This window comes from Coloeus monedula (genome assembly GCF_965178545.1).
Source record: "Coloeus monedula genome assembly, chromosome: 4".
NCBI classification, from domain to species: domain Eukaryota; kingdom Metazoa; phylum Chordata; class Aves; order Passeriformes; family Corvidae; genus Coloeus; species Coloeus monedula.
The window spans coordinates 63,314,521-63,329,238 of NC_138784.1; the positions used below are offsets into that span (position 1 = coordinate 63,314,521).

General features: G+C 45.4%; 2 protein-coding genes across 9 annotated transcripts in view; one reads left to right on the forward strand and one right to left on the reverse strand.

Annotated features, from left to right (window-relative positions):
* SRPK2 (SRSF protein kinase 2) overlaps nucleotides 1–10,583 on the forward strand; it is a 90,424-nt gene extending 79,841 nt beyond the window's left edge. For 2 of the 6 annotated variants that reach the window (XM_082280562.1, XM_082280565.1), the window contains 4 exons: nucleotides 940–1,009; nucleotides 1,727–1,819; nucleotides 2,253–2,345; nucleotides 8,893–10,583. In XM_082280562.1, coding sequence (XP_082136688.1) covers nucleotides 940–1,009; nucleotides 1,727–1,819; nucleotides 2,253–2,345; nucleotides 8,893–9,077 — 441 coding nt within the window. In that variant the 3' untranslated portion in view covers nucleotides 9,078–10,583. Of the gene's footprint in view, nucleotides 1–939; nucleotides 1,010–1,168; nucleotides 1,266–1,726; nucleotides 1,820–2,252; nucleotides 2,346–8,892 lie in introns of those variants that run through there. The other 4 variants (XR_014226367.1, XR_014226368.1, XM_082280563.1 and 1 more) reach the window with 4 other exon arrangements.
* Nucleotides 10,584–12,393: 1,810 nt separating this feature from the next.
* KMT2E (lysine methyltransferase 2E (inactive)) overlaps nucleotides 12,394–14,718 on the reverse strand; it is a 57,182-nt gene continuing 54,857 nt past the window's right edge. For all 3 annotated transcript variants that reach the window (XM_082280520.1, XM_082280521.1, XM_082280519.1), the window contains one exon: nucleotides 12,394–14,667. In XM_082280520.1, coding sequence (XP_082136646.1) covers nucleotides 13,153–14,667 — 1,515 coding nt within the window. In that variant the 3' untranslated portion in view covers nucleotides 12,394–13,152. The remainder of the gene's footprint in view (nucleotides 14,668–14,718) is intronic.

Below are 14,718 nucleotides of genomic sequence, written 5' to 3' on the forward strand. Positions count from 1 at the left end.
TAGGGGCTCTCGTAGTTGCTTTGGTGCCTTGCAGCTTTTCATATTCATTAACCCATAAAGAGAAAGTCAGTTTTGCCCTCACCTAACACAGGGTTAGCATCCAGTGGAAGCATTGCCTGCCCTGAGGGGATCTGATGTCCTGGTGTCTGTTCTGGATTTCCCGTCAGTGTCAGTCTCACAGTTTATCCCATCATTGAGGTATTTAATTTGACGACATCTGATTCAACAAAAATGCATTTTAAAAAACTCAGAGTCGTCAAAGAAGCTTACTCTGTTGGCCAATTTCAAGTGTTTAATTATAGTCATGAGTGGATTTTACTTGGTATTCAGACTTCTTTAATTCAGTCTCCACCATGCAATCTGACAGGTAAATAGCCTTCAGATACATGTGTAGATTTTATTACGTATTTAGAAATACCTGACATGTGTTTAGAAATACTTGACTACAATCACCAGACTATGCACGAGTCTGTAAAGCCGTGTTTACCATCAGCTCAGTCCAGTGCAGCCGGCCTGTGGGGAGCCGCTCCCTCGGCAGCCTGGTGCTGCTCTGAGCTGGCAGCACTGCCGGAATGCGGAATGTCCCGGGCCAGGTGCTGCGGGGGTGGGGGGGCTGCACTTCCAGCCCTGTGGGATTTCCTTCCTTCATCCCAGCTGGATGGGCAGCAGCACCTGCGGGGTGGGCACTCTGCTGGCGCGTCCGGCCCCAGGCGTGCGCGGGGCTGGACACGAGGCTCTCTCCAGTGCCTGGGTTCGTGCACTGCAGGAATGATGTCCCCAGGTAAGTGGCCTCTCCTCAGTCTTAGATCCAAGTCATAGGCCTTGAGCTTCAAATGTTAATTCCCTCTCGCTTCTGAGGTGGTTGTGATGTTTTGCTGACATCTTATGATGGAAAATGTTATTTTTGAAATACCCATAACCGTGTCTGTTACGTTATAGGCGTTTGAGCTAGCGACTGGAGATTACTTGTTTGAACCACACTCTGGTGAAGACTATTCCAGGGATGAAGGTATGACTCTCTTGAGATACTGTAAGAGTTTCTTCATATTTTCATACTCCTTCTCTTAAATTTCCAGTGAGGTTACAGTGAGTTTTAAGTTTTGTATTTGAGTAGAACTGTTCATACACGTTGTTTTCAGAATATAAATGTGATTTTTTTTCTTTTTAGTTTTAAGTTCCACCACTAGCAGTGGGTGGGCAAAAACTCCCTTCTGCAGATACTCATCTACTTAACAACTGCCTGAAGGATTTAAACTGCCCTTCTTGTAAGATTGCATATGTGTGGAAACCTGATTGAAAATAACAACGTTTTAGTTTAGAAAAGAAACAACAAATTTGAACTTTATAGTATTTTCCCTTTATAAAAGAGTGACACTGGAATAATGTTTACATTGTGTATTTTTATTTTAATTAGACAGTTACTAATTACTTTTTTAAAATCAGAGTTAACTCCTGCTTTCATCTGTATACCTGTCCATTTTCATGCTTGTTTGCTTGTAAATGCTCTTTGCAGTGGTAATGTGGGCATCATTCATTGTTCCTAAATGCTACTAATGATGCCAGAGCTCTGCTGATCCTGGAAACCTCTGCATGGATTTGCTGCAAACATTGTTGATTTTAAACTATTTCTGATTTTTTACTAATTCCAGTTTCTTTCCTCTTCTTTTTTATCCCATCCTTTCCCTGCCCCTTCCACTCCCGTGTCCTTTTTTTCTCTCCCTCATAGACCACATAGCACACATCATAGAGCTGCTAGGCAATATCCCAAGGCACTTTGCTCTATCTGGAAAATATTCTCGGGAATTCTTCAATCGCAGAGGTAGTACCTCTTCTTTTTGAAAGGTGCCGTGATGCAGACAGAAGTGGAATTGCTGTTGCTGGTTGTAGCATGTCCCAGTGAGGAGCATTTCCTGAAATCACACAACAAAATTTTTAATTTTGAAAAGCAAACTTCCCAGGAATCTCTGACAATTTTTTTTTTTACCCAAATGTTCTGAAAAATAACTGTTGGTACATTTTAAATTACATGGCAAAACTTGTTTGTGGCAGCTGACACTCAAACATTGTTTTGAGAAGGAAGTTTTGCTGAAAGCATCTTTGCAAAGTAGCCACTGAGCGAGCAGTGTGCACGTGTGTTTTTTACCAGGATCAATCTATTTCTGTCTGTACCGGGCCAGTGTTAGTGTGTGCATGCAATGTACTGATTAAACTGTTGTATGTTTCTGTTTTGCTGGCAATGTTCTCCAATGCAGACCACATAGCATTGATCATTGAACTGCTGGGAAAAATCCCTCGAAAATACGCTATGTTGGGGAAATATTCCAAGGAGTTTTTCACCAAAAAAGGTAACGGTATTTATGCAACACTAATTTAAAGCATAATACTATCCAAAAGGAGAATATGTTCATTTATGGGTACTGAAGAAATATATCCATTTAAATGGAGAGCTGTTATTAAAGAAGAACTTTGGTGTAAACTTGGCTTTCTGGGAAAAGCCACAATTTGCGGTGTTCTTTTCAGTATTTCATTTAAAATTCATTTGGGGATGTACTCAGCAAAGTGTGGATATTAACAAGTGTCTGTCTGAATCTGTTGTCTAATGTTCATGTAAGTGTGAGGACTCAAGTGATGTGTAGCTCATAACGTGTTGGAAGATCATCTGTCAGCAGCTGCGGTCCTAGATGGTGACCAGCAGGTGCTACTGGTAAGAAGTAATGGAGGTGGGAAGGGAATAACTGGCAGTGGACACTGAGCTGAGTGTGGTCACTGCACACTGGGGGAGCAGCCAGGGCAGATGGGTGTGTGCCAAGCGATGGAACTTTGTCTTTGCCCAGGCTGCTCTTTAAGGCAGGGTTTTGACACGTGGGGGATGTGGTGATGCCTCAAGTGTGTTCCATCCCCTCGAAGTACAAGACAGTGCTGTGCTGTATGGAGGGACAGGGTCTGTCAGGAGCATCCTGTTCTGCGGTAGGGGAACATCCAGGGCTGGCTGGCACAGCTGGGGAGGGCAGTCCTGCTGACCAGAGCTGTGGACTGCCCTGCTTGTGGCTCCATGTGCCTGAGCTGTGCCGTGGGCTGGGCAGTGCAGCCCAACAGCTGCAGTGAGGTGTTGGTGTCTGGGGGCTGAGCTGGCAGTGCTGGGCTCTGGGAGCTCGTGAGGCTGGACACAATCAGTGATTGACCCTCCTGTGCACGAGGGCTGCGTGTTCTGTGCTGGATATTTCTGGTACAGTGGGGACCTCCATATGCCTCTGTGTCCTTAAGGAGGCTGGTAATGGCCTTGCAGTGCAGAGAAGGGCAGCAGTGATGATCTAGGAGGGAGCAGCTGCCCTTTAAAGGGGGGCTGAAATGCCTGGGGCTTTTGAGTGTGGAGCAGAGAGGGTTGCTGGAGGAATCAGAAAGGTTTACTTAATTAGGAAGTCAGTGGATAAGCTGAAGACAGAACTGCTGTTTGCCAGCATCCACCATGTCAGAGCTGGGGGGAAGCCAGTGAAATTTGCAGAGGATGGCTTTAAAGCAAGTGCTTCCCTGCACAGCAGGCAGTGAGCTTCAGGAGCTGGCTGCCATGGTGGGCAGAGAGAGAGACTGTGTCAGCAGGCTTCAAACAATCTCCTGGTAACTGAGATGTACAAACTTGAGGCCCACAAGTCTGTAAATGTATAAAGCAGTAAGAGGGCCAGGCACGAGATACCCTGCGGCACCTTCAGACAGCAATTGCAGCTGCTGTAGTGTATCTCACATTCCTAATTTTCACTTTATAGCAGACAGGTTGGCATTTTCTAATGATGCCATAGAACTGTAAAATGACCTAACAGTTACTCAGTAACTGCAGTGTTGGCAGTGCACAGGAGAGGGCAGTTTGTAAAATTCCTGTGATGTGGGGCGTCTCTGGTGCTTCCACGAGCATCTTATACTGCAGAGTGTCACTGTTGTCCTCTAGGGCCTGAATATCAGTGACATTCCTCAGAGGCACTGGGGGTGCCTCTTAAAATCCACAGGGTGGGATTTAAGGTAGGATTAAAGGCTTGGTTCACCAACTACACAAAATACAAGTGCAAGTTTGCTGTGGAAGATTAAGTAGACTGGATCCCACCTGTTTCTACTTAAACGAGAGAATCTCACATGCAAGACAAAGGAGTAACAAACCAAGCTGCATTTTCGGATCATACCAGTTACTTTACTGCTGCAAGTTGGGGAAACTGAAGTGCTTAGTGGAGGAAAAGGGGAGGTGGCAAGTGTCTTGCTTACTTGAGCATCCTTGCATTGGGCACCAGGTATCTTTTTTCTTTTCCCTGGCCACCCCAGTACTGCCGGCCTCTGGTGTCCCCAGCAGGGATTTGTGTGTGGTGGCCTGGCAGGGTATGAGGGATAGGCTTCAGAGTCTGCCAGCAAGCTGCTGCATTTCGTACTCATCTGCTTGTGGCCTGAGCACCAGAGATCAGAAGCCTCGAGGTACAGGCCTGAGGCTCTTGGGAGAATTTCTTGCTGTGGTCTAAGGGTGGACTTAGAAATCCCACTGTGAGCTCCTGTTTGGAAAACATCAGTCTTGAGTGAAAATCAGGAAATCACCGTTTGAGTTTTGCTCCTGTCCACAAGCAAGTCTGACCTCAGAGAGATGCTTTAAACATTTGAGTTGTGCTACTGAAGTCACAGGCACAAAAAGAAAAATGTTAGTAACTTAATGAGTTGACACGATTGAGTCCTTTCTCAGTAATTGCCTGAGGCAGTTTGTGACACTCAAATAGGACGGTGCATTTAAAAGAGGAAAAGCATTTGTAAGTTACTTCTTATACTATAACACAAATGCTCACGTATTTTTATAGGGTCTCATCTTGATTGAGCCCAGTAGTAACTCCAGGGAATCCTTTTCTCCAGTGTTGTCACGGGAGTGATTTTGACTGTAAAAATTATTAATATGTTTTGGCACTAAAAGATAAAACCCTTTTGTTTTTTCTAGACCATGGTCCCTTCTGTTGTTCTTCTGGTATTTGCTAGTCCTGTTTCCTTGTGAGCTAAACCTGTGCAAGATGCTGGCCAGGTGCTGGCTTTGCCCTTTGGAAGCTGAGCAATGAGAAGCACTCACTGTTATGCTGCTCATTTAACCTCCTGGAAGGGAGGGAGGGAGGGAGGGAGGGAGGGCTGCCTCCAAGCTCCTCATTTCCAGCTGCTGTACCAGCAGTCCTTGCATTAGTTCTTGGGACTGTGTCATAGGTGTGTAGCAGCAGATTATATCCCACTGCTGTTTCCCCAGTCCTTCACAGCATCCATGTCCTAGTGTTCAGTAATCTTCCTCTTGCCTGGTGACACATCTTAAATTTGTCTTGGATGAATTTCATCGATGAGCACTGGGTTTTTTGTATTACGGTCAGCAGAGAAAGCTTTAAATAGCATTTTAACCCCTGGTCCTTCAGAAATTTTCTTAGTAATTTCCTTCTGACTTAACAGTCCAATTTTCAGAGGGATCATTGCTGCCTCTGCTTTGGCAACAGGAGTTTTATGGCTCAGAAAACTCCCTTGTCCTCTGTGCATTACCTCCTGTGTGCTTCACTATCACAAATCCAAATAAAGAGCTTCTCTTAGGAAGTTCTCACAAAGAAGTCCATTTCTAGCACTTCTTTGAAAATTCATGCTAATGCCCTGAATACAGATGGTGTCAGACTGGTGGGGCCTGTGCTTTTTAAATTTCTCCCTAAAATATAGGTACAGCCTTGCTCTCCTCCAATGACATGGTACAAACATCTTGAACTAGATGAAGATACGTGTTGGCAGACACCTTCATTTCCTGTGCTACTCTCATGCTTTAGGATGAAAATGAGAAGGACCCACATGAAAATTAATTCTTAGACTTTTTTGTGCACCTGAGTGGTGTTAATTGTCTTTCACTTACCCTATTTTTTTCCATAGTTAGCATCATGATCCTTACTGAAAATGGAAGCATTAGTCTAAGTGTGGCCCCGTACAGATAATTTTTACTGTATCCTATCTTAAGGGCTTTTACAATCTTCACGGAATTTCTTGTGGAAAACTTCAGTCCATAGTGCTAAATACTTTGTTCCTCAGCAGAACTCTGCTGAATATTGTGCTGGCCTTAGCATGGGCTTTCACAAAATGAGGAGTATTCAAACAGCAAGAACTCGCCTTCCACTGTGGCACCAGCAGCCTCATCATGCAGTCGTACCTTATCAGATCTGAGGGAGGAAAGATGCTGGAAATGACAAAATGTGAGTGCAAAGATGAAGACAGTGCTGGATGGAAACACACACTCACCCTCCCCCATAGCTAAGCCTAATTTGGTACATGATTACAGCAGCCCATGCAGTGAATGCTGGGAGCTGGAGAAGCCATGGACATGTTGGTTTTTTGTTTGTTTGTTTTTTTTTTTTTTTTTTTTTTTTTTTTGGTAATTTTTTTACTTGCAGTCAGTAACAAGTCACTTTCCTATTGCTTTCTGGCAGTATTTGAGTTCGTGCATTCCTGTTACATAATGTACTACCTGTTCTTGTAAATAGTCACCAATACACTCTTTTGGAAACCTTCCAAAAGGTAAGATTTTCAGCAGTTAAATTGCAGAGTTGCACAAAAATTTAAAGGGCTGAGTGTGAGCATGGAAAAGAATATGGTGCTCCAAGATGTGCTGTCCTTCCTGTTATGTGGGGCAGCTGTGGGCCCAAGGCAGAGCCTTTTTGTGTCTTTGGGTACTGATGGGACATGCTTGGACTGTGAATGTTCACACATAAACCAGAACATGGCCTCTGCTGGCATTCCTTGCTGTGGGCAGCACACCTTGAGCTTCTGTTACCAGCAGGACTCTTCTTGAGCTTGTGGGTGATGGATTGTTTGCACACTTGCTCTTGTGGGGGACTTTGTGACAGCAGCTGAGAGCTGCTTTTTCAAGCACTACCTAACAATTTCAAGCACTCAACCCAGCCTACTGCTGAGGGCTGAGGCAGCAGAAACTGCTGAGCTGAGCAGGGCCTGCTGAGCCTTTGGGGGTTTTAATCCATTGCATTGAGATGCTCAGCCTCTGGGGCAATCATACGGACACAGCTTACTTCTCCTGCCCTGGAACTTCTCTAGCCACAGGGATGCGCAGAAACTCTGAGCCATGAGCTGATGTCTGATGGCATTTTATGGGCAGTAGGTTACAGGCACAGACAAGCACCAAGCTGACAAACCACTTGGCTTACAAGTAGTATGGCTTGATGCCCCCATCCCAGGTGGTGCAGTGAGCTTGTGAAGCCTGCTCAGCTTCCAGTATTGGGTGAGACCCCATCGCTCTCCTCAGTGCAGAAGCACCACTGGGGGCTCTCAAAAGGTTTTTGCAGTGTCCCATGGAGACTGTCTGGCACAGATATATGCCTGAGAAGAAGGGGGATGGCCATGGGTTGCATTAAGAGTACAGAAATTCAGCAGGAAACAACTGCCCTTGTGTTCCAGCTGGTCCCCAGAGATCAGAGGGGCTTGGTGTGGCAGAGCTTGATTACTGATTAGAGCAGATTGGCACTCTTAAGTCTGGTCACATTCAGTAAGAACTTTCACACACACAGATTCATGACTAGTGTAGTTCATTGAAGCAAGGGGCCATAGATTCATTAGATTGTTGGTGATAAATGCACTGGATCTACAAAGTGTAAGTGTATAGCACTGCATAGAAGTGTTCTACCTGTGGTCTGACACAGTCAGAAGGCAGATGTTACCAAAGAGATGCCCCTGCTTTGGGGAGGAGAGAGGAGCAAGCCTGTTGACATGTCTGCAAGGTGGGGTCCTATTCTCATCCTCTCTGAGGAGGATTTCAAATGTCAGATATATACTTTTGGGAGAAGTAAAGATGCAACTGTAGTCAAATACCCTGTTACTGCCATCATGAATGGTGAGGGGGCAGCCACATCACATAAAAATGAGGGATATTGAGAGCCTGGATTTCAAAGGCTGTGGGTCGCATGCAAGGTGACACCTCAGTATCGCTCCCTCCTGCTGGCAGCAGTGAGGGTCATCTGGCCTGACAGCTGCTTGTCTCTCTTGTGCCCACGGTAATCCCTTCACCATGTACCTCATGGCACATCTCATGGCTTTGGGCCTCATTCCCACACAATGGAGGAGCAGGAGACTGAAGAGTCTTCCCCATCATGCTGGATGACCCGTGGACAGACCTAGGTAGTGTTGCTGGTTTGAATTACAGAAGGGTTCTTGCCTGCTTTGTTTGGTCTGGGACACATTGCCAGGTTGGCAGAAGTCCCCTGTCTTTGGGGAAACTCAGTGCTGCAGCTGCTGCTACCACTTGTGTTGGTGGTTGGTTGAAAGAGACTGGGGTGGCAGCAGGTGCTTCCCTCTCAGGAAGGATTCATACCAAGCTTCCTGGGGGTGTTTGCCTGAGAGATGGAGCAGAATCTCTGGAGCACCAAACCTCTGCTCGGCTTCGTTAGGAATGAATCAGTGCTCTGAATCAGTGCTCTGCTGCATTGCTGGCAAATGCCACATAGTGGGGCAAGGACCTGTGTTTCTGAGACCTCCATTTTGGGATTGGAGCAGATTCTGTGAAATTTGGATTCAGTGGCTGATTAAGAAGGAAAGGCCTGCAGTGTTGTTTGGCCATGGTGTGAGTGTGAATGAGTGCCTTTGTGCACGGGAGAGTGAAGACTGCAGGAAGAACCAGTGGAGTCCAGGTGTAACGTACTGACGGCCGTAGGAACAGTTTCTCAGCTTTGACATCGAACATACTCATCTCCTTTGAGGACCTCGAGCAAGCTTGGTGTGTGCTGCCTTTCCTAAACAATGATTCCCAGCCTGGTCAAGGTGCTGTGAATGCAGAGTGGGAGAAAAACGAAACAGGGATTAGTCATTGACCTGGGTAACAAGGTGTTTTTCTAATGCTGTTAATATTTCTGTTTGCAGGAGAACTCCGACACATCACCAAGTTGAAACCTTGGAGTCTTTTTGATGTGCTTGTGGAGAAGTACGGTTGGCCTCATGAAGATGCTGCACAGTTTACAGATTTCCTGATCCCCATGCTAGAAATGGTCCCAGAGAAACGTGCTTCAGCTGGAGAATGCCTTAGGCATCCGTGGCTGAATTCTTAGCAGAATCTTCCAGCTGTTTAAAAAAAAAAAAAAAAAAAAAAAAAAAAAAAAAAAAAAAAAAAGCCAGCAACCACTTTCCAATGCGTTGGACCTAAATGGTGACTGTCACAAAATCTTTAGCAGGATCACACGTGAGCTGGCTTCAATCCTCAGACCTTTATTTTGCTTGAGGTACTGTTTGACATTTTGCTTTTTGTGCACTGTGTTCTTGGGGAAGGGTAGTCTTTTTGTCCTCAGCTAGTAGTTTACTCACCCACTTTCTTCAGAAAACACTTAACGTGTCTTTAAGCATTGTTTCTTGTGTTGTGTGACATTCAGATGTCAGATTTTTGAACAAAAGAAACTTCCCCCCCATGTGTTTTGGCAAGTTTTGTAACTATTTATGAAAAAAAAAAATATTTTAGCTGATGCATATTATATAATTTACGAGTGTAAGAAATTTATCAAGTCAGAACTGAGTTACGGCGAGGAATTGTACAATTTTATCTTCTGGCAAAGGGATGTCATTCTTGTATTATAGTGTATGTAAATGCACCCTGTAAATGTTTATTTCCATTTAAATATGGGACTGGGGACTCAATTTCAGAGTAAAGCGACTAAGTTTTAGAGAGCTTTATAGCAAACCAATTGCATGTAGTGGACTTTAAACTGCTTTAAGGAATTGTGTAAACTTTCTATTCTGTAGCAGTTCCTGTTCATTGGATTTTAAACAAAGTGGCTCTGGTTTACAGGATTTCATTCCCCAAACGGCACTTTAAAGGAAGGCTAGACTTCTTTCTAATAAAGTATGCATTATCATTTAGCACTCCCTTTTAGAACTTTTGCCTATTTTAAGTGCTTTTAAGAAAAGAAAAATAGCAATTTCCCTTACAATGTGATAGTGAAGACATGGTACCATATGGTGTTGCCTTTTTATAAGCACTGTAAGTTGTACTATACCTTAAGAAAAAGAAAAAAAATTAAAAGTAGAGCATGAGAACCACTCTCTGTGTAGAATTACTGATCTTTTATAATAAAAGTGTGTGCTTGGCATCAGTTAAGGAAGGATATAGCTGCAGATATTTACAGTGCAGTGGGTAAAATAATCCAAGAAGCAAGATCATGCTCATTCCATTCATAGCTTTACATGTTTCTAAAACAAATTGCACTAGCTTTATTCTTTCCCATCCGTAGACATACGACTGCCCATTGTAAGTTGCACGCAACAATTATGTGTTTCCTAGGAAAAAAAGCTGCATAGGCTGAAGCTTATAGGCAATACAGATTTTAGAATGTACAGTACGGAGGTGTGTTTGGGCCTCTTTTAGAAGTCAGTGGGATGAATGTAAGCTTACTCCTGATCTTCATGTAACTACAGTGCCACTTTTTTCTTGACTTTGTCCATAAAAAATTTATTCACATGCCTTTGCAATAACTAGATTGTGAGAAGATAGCCCCATGCTGTAACAATAACCAGTTGTTTGAGGTGCTTGCAGTTGTCTAATTAAAGTGTTTTGTTTTTTCAGACAGTGTTGCTGGTCATTGGAATCTTTGCCTAGCCACGACTCAGCTGTTGGGGTGCTGGAGGGGTGGGAGGTGGGGGCTGGCTTGTCCTGGCGAGAGAAAGACAGCTTCCCATGTTCATTTATGAAACACATCACCTGGTGTCAGTCAGAGCAACCCCACGGGTCCTGTGGCAGGAGGGGCTGGGTGGGCGTGGTTTGCTGGGTGAAATGTGACCAAAAAAAAGCGTCTTTCCACCAGCTGTTCTGTAACAAGTCCTGTAAACAAGGGAACGATTGTCCCATGCCGAGGGCTGGGGCAGCCACTCTTCTAGAGAACTGCCAAGGCACCGCAGTGCGACACGCTCTGGTCCGGGGAAACTCGTCCAGTGCTGAGGCCCTGACTGCAGTTGGGTTTCAGGACCGTGTGCCTTCATCCTCATCCCTGGAACTGCTTTTAGTGGCTGCAAGGACAACGCTGCTCAGAAGGATGGTGCCACAATGGACTCACACTGGAGGTAAAAATTACGTTCAGCTTCACACCCAGCCTAGCCCTGTAGTGCCTGGTTGCTGCAACCAGTTACAAAGGCGTTCTTGAATACACAGAAAATGCTGGCACTGGAAGAAGTGCCAGGGCCAGCCCAAGGCAGGTGAGCAAGCACTGGGCTGGCACAGCTCTGCCCCCTGCCTGGCCTTGGTGCTGCAGCAGCACTGGGGAGCCCTGCCCAGGCCTCGTCCTGTTCTGCTCCCCAGTGCAGCAGCTCCCTCCCTGTATTGCACTAAGACCTTGCCAGTCACAGTTGGTATTTTATGTTCTCTTGTATTTGAAATGATGTTGTCACTTCCTGGAGCTATGGAAGAGGGGCAGACAACCAGATCTGAGTGCTGAGCTATACAGGATGATGCACATATTTTCAAAATCAGTGTCTGAGCAACTACACAGAGGGTGGGTGGGGTTTTTCTGCTGTTTTTGCTAGCCTAATCCTGTCCTACACTACAGATGCTAGTGTAAAATGTGAACTCCACTGTGTGTGTTCTGCAGAACCAGTAGCTATTCAGGAAAGCATTTCTGGTGGATGATTTCAACTAGCAAGATTTTTCAGTAGTTATAAGCAAATCAGAATTTAAAGCTGCCTGCCTCCCCTTTTTTTTTTCCTACATGTTTAAAAGAATTGCCACTTACTTTCAGGGGGTAGGAGCAGCCACTTCCCCTCCTATTCTGTTTCAGCTCTCCTCTCACCCTGGGGTTCTCCTTTCTGGTCTGAGGTGGAGCCATTGAGCACCTTCCTGCTGAGCAGAACCGAGCAGTTACTGCTGTGATGGAAGGACACCCTCACCCATGACAGAGTAACTGCACTGATGAGCACAACAGCACCAGCTTAGCTGCCGCCTTCAGCAACAGGAATAAAATCACTTCCCTTACCAAAACCCCAAACTGCTACAGAGTTTGTAACATTCTGTACCCCATTACAGCACCACCCACTCAGCTTCCCCCCTATACCCCAAGTGGAGGGCTTGAGGAAGCACGAGAAAAGGGCAACAGGAAGGTAGTGCAGCAGGCAGGTACTTCCCTGCTCTGTAACCAAGGTCAGAACACCTCTAGCATCAAAATACCCCATCAGTGCTCTTGATTACATGCAGAGTAAACTGACCCAAGACCCTAAACTGAGCAGGGGAAAGAATCCCCTCCTTGAGCTTGTTCCACATCTCCCTGGGCTACAGAAGTGAAGCCAGAGCTGGAGACTACAGGGAAGTGAAGCCTCACAGGGAGCAGGGGAGATCAGAGACTTAAGGCCACTTTCCTGCTGATACAGCACCCTTTCAGGACAAGTAGGTAAAACTGACATAACTGTGATTTATTAACATGAATTAAAATGCCCAACCAGTGCTGCAATGTGACAGTATATTAAAAAAAAAAATTAAAGATCATATACTGTACTACTATCACAAAGATCACACTTTTTTTTGCAAAAGACTTATTATATACAATACTATATCAAATGAAAGAAGCTTTAAGCAACTTTACAAGCGAAAGAAATACAGTATTTACAGCACTTGTCTGAGACATTAGAAACAGTCTATACATTAAATTACAATTTCTGCAAGTAACGGATGAAACAAAAAGCCATGTCCACACCAAAACTATAAAAATCTGTATTGCATTGTTTCCTATCTCTATGCACACAAAAACTGTTGACAGAAAATGGAAAAAAAAATGTTAGTGCCATCACTTAGCCTGTGTACTTATTTAATTACATTTGTATAAAAGTAATATAGAAAACTTTCACTAAATGAATTTAACTGCAACAATAAAATTTTAAACATTATGCAGCATCAAACCTACTGCCAGAAAAAACAGCTGGAATGTCCACTTAGAAAATAAAAAGAAATACCTAATACTGGCTTAACAGCACATTTTCAGGAATTTTAAAAAGCAAAAAATGGAAAGGATACAATGGAAGAGCACTGGTGTTTGCTTTTATACAAAGTATCATGTACAAGCTTTAAAAAGTACCTTGAATAGGTACATATTAAATATACACGGTTTATATTACAGAACATTTTAAAAATGTTTATAACTAAAGGGATCTGTTTTAATGCCACCCTGACCCATGGTAATTGTTCTGAAAGGTGGGTGGCACCTGTGCTCTGTGAATGGGGATCTGTCCCGGCACGGGCGAGGCCTGCTGCTGCCCTTGCACTCCGTGGGGAAGGGTCACGGAGCCGGGGTGAGGGCAGAACCCGGAAGCAGTAGGTGTTGCAATACTGTTTGGTCCTTGAGGTTGGATGTGAGGACCCTGACCAGGGAGTGGGCAATGAGGTCCTGTGCCAGCAGGCTGATGTTGAGGTCCAGGTCCTAATGCTGTGTGATGTGGGGCTTGTGAGGAATAGGAGGAGACGCTTGTGTGAGCACTGGAAGGGAAATGGGGGGGTCCTTGATGGGATGGATGGTGTAACCCTTGTGCTGATGCAGGGTGGTGCCCCGAGCTGATAACATTGGAGGGAGGGGGCGGCGGGGGAGGCGGTGCTGAGTTTACAACATGCTGGTGTTGTGCTTGCAAACCTTGGTGTCCTGTTGAAGGATGGGGAGGTTGGTGGTGGGGGAGAGGACCTGGTGGTGGAGGTGGTGGTGGCAAATGGTGACCAGCAGCTTGAGAATGAATGTGTGATCCAGGAGCCACTGCCATGGCATGAACTGGACCGACAACATGTGCTACAGAGTGCTGCTGATGAGTACTTTGCTGCTGGACAAGGTGGGGTCCTGGAGCAGGTGGTGGAGGAGGAGGAGGAGGAGCAGCAGATGCCGATGCCTGATGATGAATACCGGGGTTCTGAGAGGGCAAAAAATGCCCTGCAGCTACGTGGTGTCCCGGCACTGTTTGCTGACCTGCAGTGCCAGGAAGTGCTTGATTTGGTCCAGATGAAAACACAGTCTGTTGGGGTATGTTGCCCTTCAGCTGGCTGTAGCTCTGAAAGTTTCCAGAGGGTTGCTGGCTTTGATAGTAAGTAGAAGAAGGGGGTGGAGGGGGTGGTGGAGGTGGCGCGTTGCTGTTCAAATTTTGTTGGTTAAACTGGCTGTAGGAAGCTGAAGATTGTCCTGATGTTGTCTGAGTGAAGAGGGGGCCACTGGCCTGCGCCTGATTACTGGGCTGAAGGGTCGGTGCTGCCGGGTAGAAGTTTCTGTGTGTTTCCCTCTGGGGCGTTCCAACTTGAGGTGACTGTGGATGATGAGGTCTGTATGGAGATCCCAACTGCTGTGAGTGAGGCTTTGGTGAAAGATAACCGTGCTGCACAGGTGTGTGAGGGGTAGAAGACTTGGGGGGATTTTCTACATGAGGCGAAGGGGGGCAATGCAGCTTCAAAGGTGCGGAAGGCAACTTCTGTGAATGTGAAAGTTGCTCAGCAGAGCTGCGCAGATGTGACTGAGATGGATGATTTTTTGAAAGTGCTTGGACATTGTTTGTCAGCTGTTTTTGTTGCAGCTCGGATTTTGGATGATTCGCACATTCAGTCTCAGGTGCATTAGCTGCAGTTTCCCAGTGCGAATCGGGTTTTGTGGGTGTTTTCCCAAGTGGCTGTGCTGAGACTACAGGACTCGGTGAAGAGGGCTGGAATGAAAAGAAAGGCAGTCAGTGCTAAACATTCAAAATATTCAACCA